This window comes from Coloeus monedula (genome assembly GCF_965178545.1).
Source record: "Coloeus monedula genome assembly, chromosome: 3".
NCBI classification, from domain to species: Eukaryota; Metazoa; Chordata; class Aves; order Passeriformes; family Corvidae; genus Coloeus; species Coloeus monedula.
In genome coordinates, this window is record NC_138783.1 from 119103527 (window position 1) to 119126304 (window position 22778).

Consider the following 22778-nt stretch of genomic DNA (forward strand, 5'->3'; position numbering starts at 1 on the left):
TGGCAGGGTGGGCAGGCCCTGGCACAGGGTGCCCAGAGCAGCTGGGGCTGCCCCTGGATCCCTGGTAGTGCCCAAGGCCAGGCTGGACATTGGGGCTTGGAGCAGCCTGGCACAGTGGGAGGTGTCCCTGCCATGGCAGGGGTGGAACAAGATAATCCTTAAGGTCTCCAACCCAAACCATTCCATGGTTCTGCAAGTCCTGTGAGGGCTCAGAGGCAGCAGCACCAAAGCACTGCTGAGGTTCCTGTGCACAGTCCAACCCTGAACACCGTCAGTTCCTCTCCAATCCCAGTCTGAATGGCTCAGGAACCAGGAGCTGTGGCACTTGGGAGCCCAAACTGGCTGGAGAACATCTCCTGTTTATGGTTTGCAGCCTGTGAGGTGCCTCTTTCCCCGGATCTTGCCTGCCCGCAGGGTCGGGCTGAGCTGCTCCCACTTTGGGGGGAACAGGAAGCGGAGCCAAAAGCAGCACCACACCGGAACTGCTGGGGTTTGCTCCACGAGAGAACAATTAACCAGCAACGTGCAAGTTACCCTTGGGCTGAGGCTGATCCTGAGAGGCTCAGAGAGAGAACCCAGGGCTCAAAGGGGCTGGAAATTCAGGTTCTTATTGCTTGTGGATGGGGCACTGTCCCTTCCCAGGTGAGGGCGCTGGTTCCGTTCAGATTCCAAGCCAAAATGCCACTGCGGGTTCCTCGGCCCCCAGGTTGGTTGGGAAGGTGCCCAAAGCACCGGGTGAGTCTGGTCCTGCTCAGAGAGAGCCCAGAGAGCCCTCCCCTCAAAGATGGTTCACGGGGAATGTTTGGGACTGATCAGGAAATGGGAATAAAGTTGGGGCGGTGTCTCTGTTTCATCGGAAAAGGTCCTGCAGAAGGAAAACAATCCCAAATAGCATTTTGGTCTGTCTGGAGCCTGAGCTGCACTCACAGATGTCTGCCCCTAAGTTCTTCTCCACTGACTTTTACTCACCCTTTTCTGAAACCAGGAGCAGGCAGAGCAGTGCTTTCATTTGTGAGGCCGAGGGTGCAGAGGAAAACCACGGTGCTGCCCCGGCACAGCTTCCACGGGGTCCGGCCCAAGCACGGCACCAGCGCTGCGGAGAGGGGCCCTGGGCAGGGAACGGAGCCATTTCACCAACTCCTGAGGCCCTGCAAGGTTTCACCTCCGCCCAGCGGTGCTGGAGAGCAGCCTCTGCACCCCCAGGGAAATGGAGATGTTATCCCTGTCCACAGCTGGCAGGAGGGCTGGGGACAGAGCAGGTGTCCTGAGCCCTGCCGCGCTGCCAGAGCCGCCTGGAGATTCCCTGGATGCACACGTGGAGGCAGCCGGCCCTAATGAGTGTTAATGAGCGCTAACGAGCGCCAGGCTAAGGAGGAGCCAGCCCCAGGGAATGTGGGGTTTGAAGGAACCGCGAGGGCTGGAGTTCCGCCGGAGAGGCCGGGCTTGGGAAGTGCCGATTTCTCCCCTGGAAAATGGGCTTTTCCAGAGCAAATGTGGCCAGGTTGAGGCTGCAGGGAGCAGATCTCCGAGAGGGCTGTTGGTGGGACAAGGTGTGTGAAGGTGGAGATGTCAGTGCTGGAGGGAAACACCGGGATCTGCTGGGGGCACGTCCCAGGGGATGGCTGCTGGCTCCCCTTGTGCCATCACCATCCCCCGTCCCGGCAGGTGCCGATCACCGACCCCAGTGCGTATTTCATTCTTATTCCTGGAAATGTCCTCCACCTCAGAGGTGTTTCTGGGGGGCTCTGTGAGCAGGACCCGCTGCCCATGGAGTTGTCACATCTCTTGAAGCAGTCTGGGGGTGGCTGTGTGTCCCTGTCCCAGCTGCCAGCAGTGTCCCCATGGCAATGGCAATGACAGGATGACCCCGGGGTGGATCCCACCAGTGCCTCCCAGATCAGCTTGAGGCCAGCTCCAGCTGCTGCCAGTAAGCTCCATTTTCTATTTTCCATGGCTGTGGGCTGGGCTGGTGCCCACTGTGCCTGTGGAACTGTGATCCAATTCCCATGGGAGAGGACTCTGCTCACGGCTCAGGAATCGCAGGGCCCTGGTGCAGGCGGGAGCTGGAGTGTCCCTCTGTCCCCACTGACCTGGCCGGGAGCACATCCCCAGCAGGCCCCCAGTGCCCTGATCCCACTGTGCTGGAAGCCTGGAAGGGCTGGAAGAAGAGAGCAGCAGCCAGCAGCTCGTAAAATAGACTACATGCTTTATTGGATTGAAAAGTTTTATGAAATGACAAAAAAAAAAAAAAAAAAACAACCTTAAATCAAGAGTTGGCAGATGCGTCAACAGTTGCCGTTTGGTGGATCCCCAACCCCTTCTCCAGAAACATCCACAGGTCTCTGCCACCACAAGCAGCTCCAGCCCCGGCCCCGCTGGCCCCGCTCCCGGGGGGCCCTGCCCGTGACAGCGGGGTGCCCAGGGAATCAGGGTGCCAAGCCAGCGGCCATGGGGCCAAGCGCATCCCCCCGTCCCCAGGGAAATGCAGGCACTTAAGTCATTGAGAGGAATTTTTCACTTATCCCAAAGCAACAGTGAAATTGTTTAACTCCCACCTACGGAACAAAAAACACCTTTGTAGCCCTTCCTGAATTGTCAAGACACAAATATATTACTCTGGCATAAAGCAAGGCCCCGGGGGCTCTCGGCATCCAGCCTGGCCTCCTCTTCCTCCCCCTGTGCATCCTCCTCTGCCTCGGCAGGAGCAGCCCCCTCCCCACGCTTGGGGACGTGTGGGACAGTGGTTTGGGGGCTGGGGATGGAGAGAGTGGTGAGGATAGGGACCCTGGGCTCGAGGGTCATGTGGTGCCAGGGAGCCGCCTCGAGTGGGGCAGGAGGAGGTCTGGGGGTTCCCCTGGCAGCCCCAGTGCTGGGGGATGCTCCTGGAGGGAGCTGGGAGAGGGGAGCAAGGGGATGGAGCAAGGCTCAGCCCTGGGGATGGAATGGTGCTCAGCCCTGGGGATGGGGCAGGGCTCATCCCTAGGGACAGCCTCAGCCCTCAGAGGGAGGAGGACTCAGCCACAGTTGCTGCCCTGAGTGGGGACCCCCTCAGAGGCCAGGGCTGTGATGGGGACACACCGAGCCGGGGGCTGTGAGCAGCAGGACGTGACCCACAATGTGCTGAGGGAGCACGGGAGAGCCCCTGTGAGCGGCTCAGGACGGACTGAGACCCGGGTCAGGCTGTGCTGGCACGGGCTGGCACAGCCAAGGATGCTGCGGCATGTGGCCTCAGGGCAAGGGGGACACTCCCTGTGTGAGCCTCCTGCGTCCCTCGGGAGGGCACAGAGCCCCCGGCACCCGGCCTGCTCCAGGGGGTGGAGCCAGGACAGCGGGAGGACACTGTCACGGTCCGGCCACCCAGGCACAGCCTGTCCCCTGCCCTGGAGAGCCCTGCTGTGTCCTGGTCCCTCCCTCTGGCCCTGCCCAGCCAGGACAGGGGACACGCGACGGGTCTGCTCCCGAGAGCCCCCCCTCTTCGTGTGGATGTGGTGGCTGGACCTCGCCCTGCACCAGCACCCCTCGGGATGGCCCTTCCCTCACTGTCCCTTGTCACCAGGGTCCTCGGCCGGGTCCCTGGGGCACGGCGGGTTCGGAGGAGTCCAGGGGACTGGGGAGGGTGCCCGGGGAAGTAAAGCCGGGGACAGGCGTGGGCTCCTCCCCCGCGGCATCCCAACCTTCCCCAGCCACCGGGCAGAGCAGTGCGGGGACAGCCCCGTCCCCGCGAGCCCCCAGGCGGGACGTGGGGACCGGGAGCACACAAGTACCGGCAAGGGCAGAGTCCTCCCCTGCTCCTGCGTAGCGAGAGCTGCTCAGGAGGGGATCCCCCTCCCAGGGGCGTAGCCATGGGGGCCGGGGTGGAAAAGTGACTCGGAGAAATGAGGGAGAACCGCTGCGACCTGAGTCACCCCGGGCGGGAGCGCGGAGCAGCCGGCGCCGCCCCGACCCTCCATCAGCCTGTGCAAAAGTTGGAGGAGGCAGGAAAACAAATTAATAACAACAACAATAAAAAATAAAATAAAAAAATAAAACCACATTGAAACCAAACCCAAAGGCCGCGTGGCTGAGCAGAGCAGGAGTAACTGGAAGCCATGCACAGCAAAGCCGGGACCGCAGCGGTCGGAGGGGAGGGCAGGGGCGGCTCTTCTCCCGGGGTAGCCGGCGGCGTCGCGGTTTTTCGTCTCGGAGATCAGGAAATAAATAAGTTTAAATAGCTCCTCCCGTGCCGGCGCTGGGGGTGACTCGGGGTGTGGAGGGTGCCGGGGCCGCGCTGCGATCCCGGTGCACGGCCGGCCCCGGGCCCGGCGGGACGCGTCCGGGGGTGTCCTCCCCCTACTTCTTGGGCTTCTTGAAGATCTTTAGGGGGAACTTTTTCTTGCTCTGGCCGAGGTCAACCTCGTCGCCCGTCAGGCTGCTGTCCTCGTCCCCCGGACTCTTCTTGGCGGCCAGCTGCGGGATGCGGGTGTTCCTGGCGCCGCTGGGCCGGCAGTCAGAGATGGGGGAGGGGGTGTCGGGGTCGGTGGAGCTGGGGCTGTGCGACCGGGACGAATCCGAGTGGCTGGGCTTGCCGGCCGTCGGGTGGCTGATCTCCCCCAGGCTGGAGGACTTCTCCATGCCGTGGTTCACCATCATCATCTTCTTCATCACCATGGGGCTCTCGGGCAGCCGCTCCTGCAAGGCCACCAGGGCGGAGGGCTCCCCGTGCCGGCTGCCGCCGTTGGGGGTGGGCGCGCCGGGGGCCGGGGGCCCGGGGACAGCCTCCTCCATGGACCTGGTCAGCAGCGTGGGCCGGGCAGCCAGCAGCTTGGGCGCCGAGCTGGGGATACGCTGGTGGTCGCTCAGGTGCGGGATGGAGGAGTCGGAGTCGCAGCGAGTTAAATCTCTGCGGTGAGAGGGCGGAGAGAGAGGGGCATCAGTGCCGGCCCCGCACACACGGATGGAAGCAGCGGCCGAGGGGGGCGTGGGGACCCCCCAGTGACCCCGGGGAGGGGGCTGGCAGTGAGCCCCTGCCCACCCCCGGCTGCCGCCCTGCCCCTGGCTCTGCCATCCCCGTGTGCCCCCAGGGGATCCCGGGACAGGGGCTCACCGCCAGCACCCCGAGCAGCTGGGAGGGAGCGGGGACGGGGGAAGCCGGATGGAGGCTCATTCCGCCCCGATGGATCCCAGCGGGACCCGAGAGTGCTCCCAGCTCGCCCCAACCCCGGTGTCCCGCAGGTTCCCGGGAGGGCCCCTCAGCCCTCGCCACATCCGTGTGTGGGCCCGCGCCCCCCGCCCCTGCCCCTTTCCCGGCTCAGCCGGTGCCAACCTCTAATCCCGGCGGGAGGAATTAGAGGTTGGGCGCTCCCACACGAAGCCATGCCCAGCCCCGCCGCTGCACGTGGTTTGTGCCCAGCCTGTGCCTACCGGTGACGGCCAACGGGGCGAGAGGAGCTCCCGGAGCCCCTCTGGAGACTGGGAGGCAGGAGGACGGGGGAAATGACAAGTCACAGCTCGCTCCTCCCGGCTGGATGGGTGCTGGCCCCGCATCCCCGGGGCCCCTGCCCAGGTGCCACCGTGCCCGGGCAGCCGGGCCGGGAGCTCCGGTGCTTCCCCCTGATGCCACGGCAACGCCGGAGGCTGCCCGGACAGAGGGATGGGGTGAGGGGCCCCGGCCCTGCCCCACGCACAGGAGGGTGGTGCAGAATGGGAGGCAAATGGAGAGGAAAGGAGCGAGGGGGAAGAGAAGCGAAAGGCGGTGAGAAGAGATGGGAGGTGCTGACCTGTCCCTCACCCCAGAGCCCCTTGATCTCTGCTCCTGGCACAGACCCCTGGACATGGGTCACCAAACCTTGCCTGGCACTGCACGAGGAGCCCCAGATCATCTCCTGTGGTACCACCATCAACATCAGCCTGGAGGCAGCTAAAGAGACTGGCGAGACAAGGGAAAACCTCCTCAACAGAGCTGGCACCTGTGGAGACGTCCAGGCACAACTGGGGAGATGCTCAGGAATCCCAGACTGGTTTGGGTTGGAAGAGACCTTAAAGCCCATCCAGTGCCACCCCTGCCATGGCAGGGACACCTCCCACTGTCCCAGGCTGCTCCAGCCCCAATGTCCAGCCTGGCCTTGGGCACTGCCAGGGATCCAGGGGCAGCCCCAGCTGCTCTGCTCTCACCTGAGCACAGGGACACAATCCCAATCCCTTCCCTGCTGCCCGCACTGGGGGATCAGCCCAGGGCACGGTGATTTAAGGTCCCAGTGCTTGTGGCCAGGGCCTGGGGAGCTTCTCCCCACCAATCCCCAGCTCCTTCTCCCCAGGGCTGCTCCCAATCCATCCTCCCCAGCCTCTGTTTGTGCTGGGATTGCCCTGAGCCAGGCACAGGACCTTGCCCTTGGCCCTGCTGAGCTTCATGAGGCTGGCACGGTGCCACCTCTCCAGCCTGTCCAGGTGCCTCTGGATGCCCCATCCCTTCCTCCAGCGTGTGACCACAGCACCCAGCTCCATGTCCATGGCAAATGTGTAGGGCTGCCCCGGATCCCGGTGTTCCTGCTGCTGCTGAAGACGTTTCCCAGCGCTGGTCCCAATCCTGGCCTCTGAGGAAGCCACTCCTCACTGCTCTCCACAAAAAGTGATGGCACACACCGGAGTCCTGGCTGTCCCAGCATGGGGAGGTTGGACAGGCCCGGAACACTCTCCTTGTACTGGAAAAAGTCTATTTCTTCTACAAAACCCATGGAATAAAGTTGGGCCCTCATTCAGCAGCTCCACAGGAATACACGGAGGAAAATGGCTGGGATTTGGCCATGGATCTACTGGGGGAGCCCAGCTGTGGAGAACACCTCAGCTCTTCTTTTCCCCAGCAGCAAAGAGCCCTGGGCACTGCTGGCATTGTCCTTGTCCTCGCTGAGCCCGGCCCATGTCCGAGCGCTGGAGCCGCATCCCAGGAGAGCAGCCGGGAGAACGGAACAATCCGGATGGTGTGAAATCCCTGGCTATTCTGAGGGAGCAGCTGGAGCCTCTCCAAGGGAGACAACTGCCACAGATCACACATGTGGAGCCACTGAGCTCCCAAGGCCACCAGCAGATACTGCGGAAGGTCACCGTGACGGCTGGTGGCCCATGGCTGCCATGGGGTAACTGGGATAACTGGGCCTTGGGAACAGCAGCAGCCATGGAATGTGGTGGGGCCGAACACGGGCTGCTGGAGCTGACTCCCAAAACACGGACACATCACACACCTGGGCTGGGAGGCCTCGGGATGCTGCCAGTGCCTGCACATGGAATGTCACTGCCATCACAACCTCCAACTCCTTTAAGGAATTCAGGAGTCTCCTGCTTTTACTGAATGTTTCTGGCTCATGGCTTACCACACCTGCAAAGGGGGAAAATTCACCTGGGAATTCCTGCTTGGACACTCCTCTCCCACCACCTGCACATGCTGAGCTGCTGCTGAGATGCCACCAGGGTTGAACCCCCACTTCCAGAGGTTTGTTTTCTCCACAAATCCCTGGAAAGTGCCCCCTTTCCAGGAAAACACAGCAGACTTTGGCTGCAGGGGTTGGCACCAGCCCGATGCCAGCGGCAGGTCTCAGCAGAGCGGGGAGAAGGAGCGAGGCTGTGGGGCAGAATCATGGCACAGGAATGGTGCTGGCTGGATCCAGGAGCAGGAGCAGGCGGGATCGTATCCTGGCAGGAACGCAGCGCTTCCTTGGGACTCAGGTCATGGAGGAGGTGGGAGAGCCCCACGGGACCCAGCGTGCTCTGGCTGGGGACAGAGGTACAGCAACACCCGCTCCCTTCACAGTCCACGTCCCAACTCCACTGAAGAATCTTCTTTTCCAGGAAATCCAACCCAACCCTTCAGGCTGCCACAATCCCACCGGGATCTGGGTGAGGGTCAGTGAAATAAATCCTTTAAAACAGCAAGAGAGCAGCAAATACAGCAAAAAAAGGATTCTTTTCAACTGAGTGGACTTCAAGGATGTGTGAAGAGGGTGAGCGTTCCTTGCTGGGCTCTGGGCAGCCGTTCCCTCTCCTCTAAGTCCTGCAGTTTTCAATCCAGAAGGGACCAAAGTGACCCAGCAGCGCTGGCAGCGTGTGGAGAAAATGACGACAGCAGATGGAGAGCCATGCTCTGCTCCGGGAGGATTTTCTTCCCGGAGCAGACGCTGGGAACCCGATCCCAGGACAGCTGGTCCCGCGCCGCGGGAGGTGGAACAGGGCCTTGGTGACACCACAGCCATGGTGTCACCTCCTGGGACTGCCCTCACTGCAGCACAGGGCCAGGGGGGCTGGGGGTCCCTGTCCCCATTCCTGGTGTGGCTGTTCCCTGGGATCCTCTGCCCTGGAGCGGATGCTGGCACCGCAGGGGTCCCACCTCGCTGGAGCCCCAGTTCATCCCCCGGGCTCATCCGGGGGAACTGAAGGAGCTGATGCCCAAGAGCACACAATTCCCAAATATTCCAACGGTCTAAGCTAACCCTCCTCAAACACAATCTCTCCAGCTGTAACTCAGGAATATATTCCTGAAGGATACAGGGAAGACCTGGTGACACCAGCACCCACCAGAGCAGCAGCAGTGCCCACCCTACTGTGCCAGGCTCCAGGGACATCCTGGCACACAGGACACCCCCACCACGCCAGGGACAATCCAAGGGACACCCGACAGACCAGGACACCTGGCACAGGGACCTCCTGCTTTCCTACTGTGGCACCCATGGGCTGATTTTGGGAGCTGAACACCAGTGGCTGGGAACTTCGGCTGGGATTTTCTTCAGCCCCAAATGAACCTTTCCCTGGTGGCTCCCACAAGGAAGTGCACGACAAGGGGGACAGGATTCCTGGGATCACGCTGGCTGGGTAGGAGACAGCAAGAGGAGTGGACACTCCTGAGTCCATGCCAGGACAAGAGGGAGGAAAGAGCATTCCCAGGATACTTCCAACATCCCAGATGAGGCTCAGCCAAGGCCTGGCCTATATCCCACTGATTTCCATGAGGATTATGCTCCTGAACTGCTGCAGCACATTTTCAAGAGGAAAAGCTATCCCAGGACACCACTGGCCTCGACGGGATCCCAGGAAGGGATCAGAGGAAGTGTTTCTACAGAGCACTGTAGGCTCAGCCCTCCTGGAAACCACGGAGCAGCAACTGGACAGGGAAATACCTGGGAGCCTGAGCCTTCCTCCAGCCCAGCAGTGCTCACTGCTCTTTTCCACGGATCCAGGCACTCCTAAGACCTCCAGAGACCAACCCTGCCAGCACTCACCTGCCTGAGGCAGGATGGATCTGCTTTCTCCTGTGCTTCCTCCCGCCCCACCAGGATCCACCCCAGCCCTGAGGGAGGGAGGGTGAGGAGATGGGGATGGCAAACAAAAGAAGCAGAGAGCAAAGCATGGAGTAAGGAAAGCCTGGGAGTGGAGGAGGAGCAGGGGAGGAGCAGGAGGAGGATGGAGAACAAACACCTATTTTTCCCCGGCCCTGCAGCCCATGAGGGACTTCTCCGGAGGTTCCCGCTCGGGTACAGCCTGGCATGGCCCAGGAGCTGCCCTGGAGTGCTCCAGCAGCCAGGGAGCCCTCGCTGCCTCATCCCTCCGTGCCCTGGGAGCACCCTCGTCTGCTGGGCTCTGTGCATATGGCACCAGGGACCAAGGCTTTTCTTATGGCAAATTCCCAAATTTGCTGTGGGGCTGAGCTTGGCTCTGCCTCAATGCAAACCCAACAGCAGCTTCCTCCCTTCCACCCTGCAAGAGCTGTGAATTACTCATTTCCCTGGATTCCTGACTCTCTCCCCTCCCTGTGCTTTGGCTGCCACCTCCCTTCCTGGTCGGAGAAGGGCCTGGGCGTGCGGATTTGGTCCTACACTCCCATCTCCATCAGTTTTATCCACCTGAGGCAGGCACTGGCAGCAGAAACCTCTGTGCACACACAGCCCCCTCCAGCCCCTCTCCCCCCGGGGACCCCCCGATCCCGCAGCCGCCTCCGGCCCGGAACCGCTCTGACCTTATTGGCGCCGGATCCTCTGAAGCCAATTGCAAAAGAGAAGCAAAGAGTGAGGAGTTGAGGGAAGCGGCTCCCTGCAGGGATAACCCCAGCAGGATTCCAGAGACAGCGATCCCCAGCCTTGCTCGGGGGGCAGCTCCTTGGAGATGGTTTCTCCTGTGAGCTCTCCCCAGCCTTGGCATCTGCTGGATGTGGCAGAGGCTAAAGAGCTCCAGCAGCCCCCACAATCAGGGTGGCACATTCTTTCTACCAAGGGAGCCAGGAAGCTTTGGGATTCTGCTCTGGTCCTTGCAGTGACTCCCTGGAAGGCCTTTCTGAGCCTCCCCAGCCGTCCTGCCTGCCTCCCCAGGAGGCTGTGGAGCTCGAGGGATGCATGGAAAAGCCTCCAGGACTGAGGATATCAAGGAGGAGCAGCAATCCATCAGCCTGGCAGCGGCGCTTTTGGGGATGCATCAAAGCAGGATCTGCTAATGATGCAGTTGGATAAAACAATTAACAGCGACAAACCCACATCTTTGGGCACCCAGCTCCTCATTTCCGCTGCCTGGGGTGAGCAGGGATGGATGGGGGGGGGAGTCGCCTGCTCTGCTGTAGCTGCAGCAAATCCCAGGTGGGTGGGAGGTTCTGACTCCATCGCTTCTGCTGCATCACCGGCTGGGTTTGGCCACAGGAGCAGGGTGAGGACAGTCCTGCTGTCACCCAGTGGTGACCAGCTGGGCTCTGACCAGGGGGAGCCCCCACTTATCCCCTCCTAACGACCTCTGGCACTGTCCCCTTTCCTTCCTGGGGGCCCCGTGCCAGATCCCGTTTCCCTCTGCTACTCTCGGGGAGTCTGCAGGGACTCAGGCTTTGTCCTGGGCAGGAATTCTGTGTGTCACGGGCCTCAGGTGGGAGTAAATCACATTTAAACAGCGGTTTTGCACACAGGACATGAGCCCCGGGCTGCCAGGATGAGCCCTCCCTCCTGCAGAGTCAGGGAGGCAATGGAAGCAGGGAGCAGCAGCATTCCCAGCTTTTACCAGTCCAACTGGGACAGCTGCAGTTGAGCTCCCACTGGGAGGAGTTAATTAATTACGCTGCTTCTCATCATCCCCAAACAACCATTACTGAATGAACTGAGATGCTACTCTTTAGTTCTCCATTGTGGAGCAGGTGCAGGAATTTCCCCCTCAATATTCCAGATTCCAGAAAGTGCCTGGGGCTGCTCAGCTTTGAGACACACGGGGCAGGGAGGGGGTGGAACATCCAAACCAGAGACATGAACAAGGCCAGGAGAGATCCCAGCACCTGAGGGCAGAGGGACCCACAGGTAAGGGAATAATGGGACAGCGTCCTGGGATGGGTGAAGATGTGGTGACTGGGAATGTTTCCCTGCCTGGAGAAATAATGGTGGAAGGACATTTCCCCTATCCTCTGCCTCACCCACAGACTTCCAGCCTTCTCCCAGGAGTCTGCTCCCCAATAGTGAGCATTAGGAGACTGTTTTTAATTTGGCATTGGAGAAAGCACGGAACAGAGATGGAATGACCTGTCTGGGGCCACAGGCAGCACCTGGCAGGGACAGGACTCCCTGCTCCATCACAGCCCTCCCACCACCCTGATCGCAGGGGGTCCCACACCCGCAGGGACACAACACCTTGGGACTGGCTGCACCCATGACCCCGTGGGACAGGGATGTCCGGGATCTCGCTCGGATGAAAGCCACCCGAGGAACCTGATCCTGTGCCTGGGACACACAACATTCCTGCCAGGGCCCCCTCGGAGCACCCCGGCAGGATTCCTGCTCCTCCCTATCACCAGCGCGCTGAACTGGGACAGCTCCGGGATTTAGGGGTGGAGGATAACCAGTCCCAGGGATGCGCCAGGTCTCCAAAGAGCCAACGGAAAGGGACCAAGCTAAAGCCAACAACAGAAGCTCCAACCCCCTCCTCAGACATTCCTTAGCCAGAACACCCCCATTCCTCATCGCTGCCAGATCAGTCACTCTGAAACACATTCCTGAACTGCCGCTCCAGCACCTCTGAAAACCATCCCAAAATTCTCCCACTGCTACCTCGTGGTCCCCACCCATCATGTTCCCTTTGCAATTCATTTGTGAGGAGCCCAAGGAAGCCCAGGCTTCAAATCAGGTCAGGTTTGGTGATCAGTTCTGTTACCTCCTCACATCCCCTTGTTCAGGGAATAACAAGCACCTGGGAATTCTCCTTTGCTCAGCTACAGTGAAACAACAGCACAGCACCTTGGGAATGCCCCACTGAGCTGGCGGGCATGGGGATGGCCATGGAATCCTCCTTAGAGGCTCCAGTGGCAGGGGAGAGCAGTGGAAGGAACAAACGTGGATAAATCATGGAATAAAGGCCCGAAAGAAAAGGGCAGGAGGAATGTGGGAGAACGAGCACCCGAGCAAGCGCCAGCTCTGAGGCACAGCAGGCAGGAGGCAGCTAGAAAAGAAACAGCAATATACCCAAAGCTCCCAGTGCGACAGCGAACTCCAGAGGTGACATCAGGAGGGGGCAGGTCGGGGATGGAATCCATCTGGAGGAAATAAGAGGTGGTGTGATGGTAATAGATAGGGTGGACATGGCAAGCAGGAGCAGGTGCAGTGGTGGTGGATGAGGAGCAGGAGGTGGAGGAGGTGGAGGCAGGCGATGGGCTGGAGCCGGGCAGGTCGGAGCTGAAGGACTGTCCGGAGGTGAGGCTGTGCATTCGGCGCAGGGACACTCGGCCCGCCCGGAACGGGGCCGCGGGGCCCGGCTCGGGCTGCCCCGGCACGTGACTCTCTACCAACCTCTGCGATCCGTGGCCGTGCTGCGGCTCCACCAGGCGCTGCCGGACTGTGCTGGGCAAGGCCGGAGCTGCAACGAGACACAGCAGAGCGCTGAGGCACGGCCCGGCCCACGGAGCGCTGGCACCGTCCCCATCCCACCGCTCCTGTCCCATGGGCATCATCCCACCAGCACCATCCCACCGCTCCTGTCCCATGGGCATCATCCCACCAGCACCATCCCACTGCTCCTGTCCAATGGGCATCATCCCACCAGCACCATCCCACCGCTCCTGTCCCACCAGCACCATCCCACCGCTCCTGTCCCACTGGCACCATCCCACCAGCACCATCCCACCGCTCCTGTCCCACTGGCACCATCCCACCGTCCCCATCCCACTGCTCCTGTCCCACCGGCACCATCCCACCAGCACCACCCCACTGCCCCTGTGCCACCAGCACTGTCCCACCTCGTGCCAGCAGTTAAGGGCTGTTTAATGCAGAAGCAGCTTTAAGCTGATGCTGAACATGCTGGATTAATGCCCAGCCCATGGAAAACTTCAACATTCCTGAGGTAGGTGCCTCTGAACACCTTATCTGAGCATCTTGCCTGATGCAGAGAGTGGCTGTGTGATTCATCCCACCTGGAGCCACCATCCGGCTCCTGGAGAGCCAAGGACTGGGCACTTCCAGGGCACGGGCCATTCCAGCCTCACAGACATCTCATGGCCACAGTGCTGCTGCCTGGGTGGGACCTTCACAGCCCAAAGCAGAGCCCCAGGTGAGCAGGTCAGTGATGACACCCAAAGCTCCACTCACAGAGCTCAGCTCTGCTCCGCTTCCGGCATCGCTGTGCCGGGGCAGCACTGGGAGCATGGAATCATACAGGGGATTGGGCTGGGAGGGACCCCAAAGGGCATCTCTTCCCACCCCTGCCATGGCAGGGACACCTTCCACTGTCCCAGGTGGCTCCGAGCCCCAATGTCCAACCTGGCCTGGGACACTGCCAGGGATCCAGGGGCAGTTCCCTGGTTGGTTGAAAATACTGGAGTCGAGGACATTGGGCAGGAATTGTTCCCTGGGAGGGTGGGCAGGCCCTGGCACAGGGTGCCCAGAGCAGCTGGGGCTGCCCCTGGATCCCTGGCAGTGCCCAAGGCCAGGCTGGACATTGGGGCTTGGAGCAGCCTGGACAGTGGAAGGTGTCCCTGCCATGGCAGGGCTGGAATGGGATGAGCTGTAAGGTCCTTCCAACCCAGACTTTCTGGGATTCATGCCTGATTCCTGCGTGTGTGAACTGGTGACTCTGGCCCCAGAGTGGCCTCACCTGCTCCCAGCCTGTTCCATGACCACTGTGACTGATCAGAGACCCTCCATCTGAAATATTCTCCTCTGGTTGCCAATTCCCCTTGGTTTGGGGAACCACATGGGAATGTCCTTTGGAGCCCCAGCACCAGCTCCTGAACTGCCTTTGAAGTTCCTTGGGATCTCTCCAGCCCCATGGTCACGCCTGGCTGGAACTGGAGCTCAACAATCCCTGAGCAGCTGCCTGTGCCCCACACCTGCCCCCGGGCTCACCCCCAGAGCCAGGGGAGGCCCCTTCACCTGCCCGGAGCCTTGGGAACGCTCCCCTCCATCATGGAAAACGGGATCCCAGGGCTGCAGCCCCATCCCGAGCCAACCAGGCTGGCTTTATCTCATCCCCTTGCTGCCATTCCGTACAAGATGTTCCTCCTTTGGCAGGAGATAAGGTGTTCAGGAGTGTTCAGGACTTCTTATGTGCATAAGAAATTAATGTACAAATGGGTTAAAAAGATGCAGACAGGAAAGCTCAGAAATGGAGGAGGAGGAGAGCTCCTTTGGGAATGGAAGAACCAGCAATCCCTGTTCTGGAAACTCCCAGCTGGGCACACAGGGCTCCTCTGGCAGAATGACTCAGGACTGAAGGATCCACAGGGACATACTTCCAGTGGAAGGAGGAGTAAGGAGTAATTCTGGCAACTTGGCTGCTTCCACACCCCCAAGGTGAATCCCAGTCCTTCCCACTGCTCAGGTTTGCTGCTCCTTGTTTCCTACACTGCCCATCCGTGAGCCTGGAATTTTACACCATCCACCTTCTATTGCAAGATTCTATTTTTCAGCTCCAGAGCTGCAATTTCAGTTTGGGAATCTCATTGTGGAGGGTTCACAGGGACCTGACTCCAGAGTAACTCACTGGGGTGATGGCTTTCTGCTCCAGGTTTCTCTTTCCCTTGGGCCATGCTTTTTTCCCTACAGATTCCCTGGATTTTCCTGGTGTTCCACCCCTCATTTACCAACTCAGGACTTCCCACTTCTCTCCTTCTCCAAGACTTATCCTGCAATGAGCTCTGGAGCACAGGCTGGGGCCTCGCTTCCCAGAGCCACCACGTCCCTCCAGACACACGTTTTACCAACACTCCCCAAATTATCTGCCCAGCATCCCAAGGAAAAGCCCTCCCTGCACTAGGCTGGACGCCCTCCTCCTCCCCCATCCCACGACAGCCAGGGCTCGGCTGTGCTGCCAAAGGGAAGGCTTCCAAAGGCAGCCAAGGCCAGCAGGCTGTGTGCCATCCCCGTGGCACTGGGGCACCAGGGGACAGGTGTCCCTAAGGGGTGGCACTGCTCGGTTTATTGAAGAAGTCTGAGGGAACCCAGCACCAGCAGCACCTGCGGGGAGGGACGGGGAAGGAGGTGGGATGGGACAGGGAATGCTGTCACCTCCTCCCGGCCTCACTGGGTCCTTCATCTCCACCTCAGGGGTAAAATGGAGAGAGTCCAAGTCTCCAGATTCCCTAAGTGCACCCGGGAGCACACAGGAGCTGCAGCTGAGATTCTTCTTCATCCCACCAGACTCTTCCTGGGTTAGTACAGGTGGTGATGGCTCAGAGAGGAGAGATACGCTCATTAGTTCCCGTGCCAGAAAGATGGAAAATTGGTGGATGTATTTTAGTCCAGAAAGAGGCCAGAGGGCAGAATAAAAAAATGAAAATATAACTGAAGAGAACCAAACCAGGGTATTTCCAGAGGGACTGATCCTCCGAGGACAGCGAGGAGCGGTCGCTGAACCTGCGCCCGAAAAGCCAGGCTGCATCTGGGGAGGGCAGCCAGGTGGGAACAGGAGAGAGAGAGATGGGATTTACTGGGAGAAGACACAGGTCCTTAGCAACACGTCTGGGCAGGAGAAACTCGGCACTGCTCTCCTGAGGCAGGGTTTGTACACAAAGGACAAAAATCCTACAGGGAAAGGCTCCCTTGCTTTGAGACCTTGAATGCCCAGTGCTTGTTGCAGGGTGCATCACCTGCAGGAGGTGGGTGGGCAGGAGGGTGGGCAGGCTCTCTGCCCAGCTCTGGGGTGATGGAACTGGAAGTGCTCCCTGGAAATGTCGCACTCAAGTGCAAAGAAGCCAAGGCTGAAATCGGGGCTGAAGGCTCACACCTGGCCCAGCTCAGGTTCTCAGGTGTCACCTGGGACTGTCCCAAGTGTCCCTGCCATCAGTGCCCAGCTGGGGCTGTGCCAGGGCTTTATCAGAGCTGTCCATCTTGATTCTGGTGGTGACTGGTAATGATAAAGAGCTGGAGGTCTCCATTCCTTGAGGCTTTAATGGCCCCAAGCACACCTGATCCCACAAACTCTGGCTCCAGCCCCCGTGTCTGCTGAGCCCCAGAACACACAGAACACCCGTTCCTCCTGCCCTACCCAAACCCTTCAACTCTGCCTCTCCCTGGCCCCTGGCCTGAGGCCCCCTCAGCACCTGCCCCCAGACCTTCCCAGCACCACAGCCAAGCCCCAGGCTGAGGGGACGTGGCCATGGCACACAGGGCGTCTCCTGCAGCACACGGAGCCAGCCCTGAGACCCTTCTGCTCCTCCCTCCTCCTCCTCCTCCTCCTGCTGCCCTGAACAGCCCTGGCTTGGATTAAATCGTGCAGAGTTGCCCAGAGCAGCTGTGGCTGCCCCATCCCTGGAAGTGTCAAAGGCCAGGGGCTTGGAGCAACGTGGGACAGTGGAAAGTGTCCCTGCCCATGGCAGGGGATAGAACTGGATGAGCTTTAAGGTCCTTCCAACCCAATCCACTCTGTGATTCCATGGAAGTGCCCAGGTCAGGGTGCTGTGCCCTGGCCAGGTGCTGCTCCTGTGCCCCCAGATCCCTGTCACTGCTCTTCAGCTCTCCCAGTCTCTGGTGCAATAGCCCGAGATGGGAAACTATCTGGAAAATGCCCTTTTGAGAGAAGCAAGGCAGGATCCGGGCCAGCTAAAGGCAGGAACAGCAGCCAGGGCTGACTCACAGCTGCTGCAGAGAAGGTGGCAGTGCCACCCAGCCTGGGAGCTCAGCAACTGGGGGGTCACAGGCACGGGGTGATCCATGCTCAGCCCTTCCTCCGTGCGATCTGGGCTCGGCGGAGCAGGGACAGCCACCCGGGGAGCTGATGCTCTCTGTCACCAACACAGAGGGACCGGAGCTCCCTGTGGGTGACCCCGAGCCCTGCACAGAGCTGGGGATTGGGGGTTCAGCCTCTGCTCCAGGAAATGTTTAACAGGGCCCTGAGGTTGGCACTGCTGCTCCCACCTGGAATGGTGCAGGAAGCAGGTCCAGCTGTGCCTCAAGAGGAGGCAGCTTTGAGTCCTTTAAATCCCAGAAAAGTGCTCAGGCCAAAGGGACATCAGGATGATCCCTTTTCCTGTCTCACTACCATGTCTACCCGTGCCTTTGGTTGGGGTTTTTTGGTAAATGCTTAAACAGTGAGTTGACCAGAACAGCACAGATAGAATGAAGCAATAATTAACAGTTTCTAAATTACCAGTTCTGCTGAAATTTACAGGCTCCAAGCAAGCCCAGCAGTGGGGCCTGGCCCGTAGGGATGTTCCTGACCCTGACAGATCAACTGTGGTCTCAGGGCACGGAAACCCCTACTTGGATCAATCAATCCCTCCTGATGCAGGTGAACTATGGATCCAGGTCTGCTCTGTGTCACAGCCCCCAACCCCAGCAGGCACAGCCCCCCTTCCCAGAGAGCCCCCAGAGCCCCATTCCCAGGGAGCCCCTGGAGCCCCATTCCCAGGGCTCACGTACATTGGATGGACATGGGCGACACGAGCTCCTCGTCCAGGTCGTCCACGTCGTCAGTCATGATGAAGTGCGAGGGGTTGGGCCGGGGGGTGCCCATCCAGCCGGGGTCGATGTTGAGGGCCGAGGCCAGGGAGTGGATGCCGGGGTTGTTGACGATCTGGAAGCCGCAGAGGAGCTCGATCTGCTGCCAGCGGTGCAGCCGCTCCCGCAGCGCCGCCGTCACCTCGCTCAGCGCTTGCCTGGGGACAGGGACAGACAGGGACAACGGAGGCAATGAAGGGAAAACACCCCCTGAATCACCTGGAATAGACTCCATGGGGTCAGCTGTGTGTCCTGAAATTTGAGACACTTTTCATTCTAATTCCAGGAATATGGGAATTAAAAAACGCAGCAGCAGCTGAAGTACCCAGGGATAATAACAAGGGGGAATGGCTTCCCAGAGCCAGAGGGCAGGGCTGGATGGGAGATTGAGCAGGAATTGTTCCCTGGGAGGGTGGGCAGGCCCTGGCACAGGGTGCCCAGAGCAGCTGGGGCTGCCCCTGGATCCCTGGCAGTGCCCAAGGCCAGGCTGGACATTGGGGCTTGGAGCAGCCTGGCACAGTGGGAGGTGTCCCTGCCATGGCAGGGGTAGCACTGGATGAGCTTTAAAATCCCTCCCAACCCAAACCATTCCATTACAATCCCTTAGCATCCTGCAGCCTCCTGAAACCTTGTTTTGACAGGACTTTTAACTGCTCCACATAACTGTGACCCCTTGTTTCTCACAGGTAAAACTAGAAGGTTATTGATGAAGAGGAGGGAGTCCAAGCCCAGGTCATGGAGGACAACAGAAGTTCAGCAAAGTGAGCCCCACAGCCCCTGTGCAGGTGAGGACACTCCTGCCTGGGACAGGAGAGGGGTGAGGAGGGAGGCAGGGACAAGGGAGCTGCTGAGCAGACACTCACTTTGCAGTTAAGATTTTATGGTCAACATCGTCCAGAGAGGAACTGTGAGCAACATGGAACGTCCCAAAAAGGGTGTTTCGCTTCTTTTTGATCTTTTCAGCCTGGAATATCAACAGAGAAAGTCACAGGAAGAAGACAACCTGATGTTTCCTCCAGGCCATGAACATCCAGGATGGGCTGAGACAGGAACAGTCCCTACAGCTGCCTGCGCACGTGGGAGTAGTGGGAATGGTGGTGTCACTGAGGAATGCTGCTCTCCCTGACACTGGGGTGAGGAATTCACCTGCAGCAAGTAGCAGGTTGGGGATTTCATGCTCCCTTCTCCCAGTTTCCCAAAAAGCAGAGGGAACTGAACTGAAGAGGCTGAACTTTCAGGGCAGAGTTGGAGTCCCCATTCCTGGAGGGATTTCACAGCCCTGTGGATGTGTCACCCGGGGACATGGGTCAGTGGTGGCCTTGAAGGTTTCCAAGGGTTCCTCCAATCCAAACCATTCCATGATTCCATGACCCAGGTACCTCACACAGTGAAGGGCTCTCACACATTGGCTTGTCTCTCCCATGAATGACCACCAAACACAGCCCAGGAGTGCCCAAGGGATCTTGGGTTGGGGAAGATTTTTGGTTTGAGGTTGGGTTTGTGTCACTGTATCTCAAATTAAAGTCTCTGCCCACAGCTCTGCCATTCCCAGCTCCACTGGCATGAACCTGGGACTGGGAAGGCCAAGGATGTGGGTGCAAGAACTGACACAGCCAAAGGAAAACTGCTGGACTGTTAAAATGTTCCCAATAAAAGCAGATTAAGGCAGACAGAGTTCTCCCTCCTGCCAGCTCTGCTGGCTCCATATGGCCACAGAGACAAGGATGTGTCACAACAGCTCCCCGGGCTCATCCCTCAGGGCTGGCACACAACATCCCATATTGGGAATGCGGCAATGATTCATCCAGATCTCGGGATTCCATTGCCTGGGCACGCTCATCACCTGGAGTGGGATTGTGCTGGAGAGGTGCAAAGCCTCTGCTCACTGAGCACCCAGGGCAGCAGTCCCTGTCCCTGATTCCCAGGGCTCCAGGCTCTGACAATGCCCAGGGCGGGACCTGCCTGCCCCAAGAGCCCATGGGAGCATCATCCTCATCCTCATGCTCATGCTCATGCTCATCCTCAGCCCCTGCTCACACCTCGCTTGTGGTGCACAAGACGCAAATTTAAGGCATGAAAAGAGAAACTGCCCTTGAGCTGAGGGAGGGCAGGGCTGGATGGGATACTGGGCAGGAATTGTTCCCTGGGAGGGTGGGCAGGCCCTGGCACAGGGTGCCCAGAGCAGCTGGGGCTGCCCCTGGATCCCTGGCAGTGTCCAAGGCCAGGCTGGACATTGGGGCTTGGAGCAGCCTGGGACAGTGGAAGGTGTCCCTGCCCATGGAATGAGATTAAGGTTCCTCCCAACCCAAACCATTCTGGGATTCCATGATTCCAGGAAACAAAGAAGGTGCAGAGAATCCAAACTCTCCAGGCTTCACTCCCCAAACCTCCCCACAGACCCAGCACGAGGCCGCTCCACCTCTCACCCCTTCCTTGGCCACCAGCAGCTGTTTCTCTGCGTTCTGCTTCTTGATGTTGTAGTACTGCACCTCCACCTCGTGGGTCAGCTGCAGCCACTTCTGCAGTGCCTCGGGGGCGGCCCAGCTGCAGTGGGACTCCAGCTCCTTCTCCGCGTTCTTCAGCGCCATCCGCACCTGGGGAGAACGCCCGGGACACCGTGGAGCGGCCGTGGGGACACAGCCCTCCCGCAGCTCATCCCCCCTCTGCTGCCAGCCCCGCTTCCTGGGCGCTGGGAAACGGGAAAACACTTCCCAGGCAGCTTCATCTTAGTCCTGGCAGCAGGAAAAGTCCTCTGGAGGAGCGGTGGCACCCTGGGCACTGCGGGAGAGGAGCCACCCACACGCCAGGCTGCTGCTCCGAGCACCAGAACCACCCACGGACGATTCCTGTCATCTTACAGCTGAGCTCCTTTCTCAGAAATTCCCACCAGCACCATGCTGTGCTCCCTCTCGACCCCTCCACATCAGGTCCTCTGCCACGAGCCACAGGAAAACCCTCTGGAGCCGATGGCAGGGTGCACGAGGTTGTTAAAAGGGAATTAGGTTTGCAGTGAGAACGCTCGGGGTTTTTTGCAGCCTCTAGAAACCTCTGCAGAGCTTCCTGCCTGTCTGTAAATCCCACAGATCCTCCTGCGGAGGCAGAATCCCTGACAGGACCATGCAGGCGATCCCTGTCTCACCACAGCTCCGAGCCAAGCCCAGGGAGCTTGTCAGGAGACAACTTCCACACTGGAGCGAGGGAGAAAAATATTTAGACACAAAACATGTGCTGCTGGTCAGGAAAAGAAACAGCCTGGCTGGATCAGCCATTCCTGGGGTCTCTCCTTCCACCCCAGCCCAGGCTCCTGCGCAGCCTGACATCCCAGAGATACAGGATTAGAAGGGAGTGGGTGAGAAGCCAGCTGAGGACACTCCGACCTCACAGAAAAGCCTTTAGTGGCAGAACCCATCAAGAATTAACTCCTCTCTGGCAGTGCCCACCCTGGGGAGAGGCTCTGACAGCGCTGGGGCCTGACAAGCCCTGCAGGAAGGGAACGTGTCCCGCCCGGAGCAGCAGAAGGATGGGCAGCGCAGTCCCGGGACTCGCCCCAGGGATGGGGCCCCTGTGCCAGCCCAGCAGCGCCGGGCGCGGGGGCTGCGGTTCCGCACGGCACAGCAGCTCTGCCTCCCACCCAGAGCAGCTCCCGCAGCCTTCCCTGCTCCTGCACAGCCCAGCCCACGGCCGCAGCCTTTCCCTCCCAGCGGTGGGCGGACGAGGAGCAGCGTTTCTGTGAAGGATTGCTCACACCCGGAGCTCTGCCCTGGGTGTGTTCTGTAACTCGGTCGTGTCTCACCGAGCCCAGCCTGGCGGGCTGCAGCAGAAACTCTGGAATTCCGTATTTTATCGGGAAGGACCATCCATCCAGGAGCAGCCCCGAGGCACCACGCACAAGAGGTCAAACAGTTCTACCACTTGTGTGTGATTTAGGGTTGTCCAGTGTAAAATTGCCTAAATCAGTCCCAGAGTGCCAAATTCAGAGTCACAGACCTCGGGTTTTTCCTGGCTTTTCCCGTCGGACACCAGCAGCATCCGGTGCTGCTCCCACCTCAGCAGAACTCTGACCATCACCCACAAGTATCTGGGATTTGGGAATATGGAGAAAGAGCGGGTAGGGAATCTGTCACTGGTTGGTTGGGGTAGAGGAGTGCTCACAACACTTACAGGAACAATGTTTTTAGGGAATAGTGGGAAAGGGAAGTGGTGGTGAACAGGCAGAGACCAGTGGCTAAAATGAGTGTCCACGACCCAAACCCTTGTGGTTCTGCAGGGAATCCGTGCAAACAGGAGTTATTTTGTGTCTCCATTCTCCTGGGAAGATCTTTAAGATCCCAGTTGCATCACTAAGAGCAACAATTTATAATGAAATTTATAAAAAAGTTATACTTTGCCCTGGGGTGAGACTCCCCCAGGGTGCCGGGTCCAGCCCTGGGACACCAACATCAGGAGGATGTGGAGCTGCTGGAGCCAGTCCAGAGGAGCCACAGAGCTGCTCCAGGGCTGGAGCCCCTCTGCTCTGGAGCCAGGCTGGGACAGCTGGGGGTGCTCACCTGGAGAAAGAAAGGCTCCAGGGAGAGCTCAGAGCCCCTTGCAGGACCTAAAGGGGCTCCAGGAGAGCTGCAGAGGGACTGGGGACAAGGCATGGAGGGCCAGGAGCCAGGGAATGGCTTCCCAGTGCCAGAGGGCAGGGCTGGATGGGAGATTGGGCAGGAATTGTTCCCTGGCAGGGTGGGCAGGCCCTGGCCCAGGGTGCCCAGAGCAGCTGGGGCTGCCCCTGGATCCCTGGCAGTGCCCAAGGCCAGGCTGGACACCGGGGCTTGGAGCAGCCTGGGAGAGTGGAAGGTGTGGAATGGGATGGGGTTTAAGGTCCCTCCC

The 22778-nt window shown here is 59.7% G+C and overlaps 1 protein-coding gene across 5 annotated transcripts in view; it reads right to left on the reverse strand.

The window, feature by feature from the left end:
- Positions 1-2186: 2186 nt before the first annotated feature.
- STIM1 (stromal interaction molecule 1) overlaps positions 2187-22778 on the reverse strand; it is a 68470-nt gene continuing 47878 nt past the window's right edge. For 2 of the 5 annotated variants that reach the window (XM_082279243.1, XM_082279242.1), the window contains exons 8-12: positions 20333-20500; positions 18770-18870; positions 17829-18064; positions 12765-12831; positions 2187-4879 (exon numbers count right to left, since the gene is read on the reverse strand). In XM_082279243.1, coding sequence (XP_082135369.1) covers positions 4330-4879; positions 12765-12831; positions 17829-18064; positions 18770-18870; positions 20333-20500 — 1122 coding nt within the window. In that variant the 3' untranslated portion in view covers positions 2187-4329. Of the gene's footprint in view, positions 4880-12440; positions 12832-17828; positions 18065-18769; positions 18871-20332; positions 20501-22778 lie in introns of all 5 variants that reach the window. The other 3 variants (XM_082279241.1, XM_082279240.1, XM_082279244.1) reach the window with 2 other exon arrangements.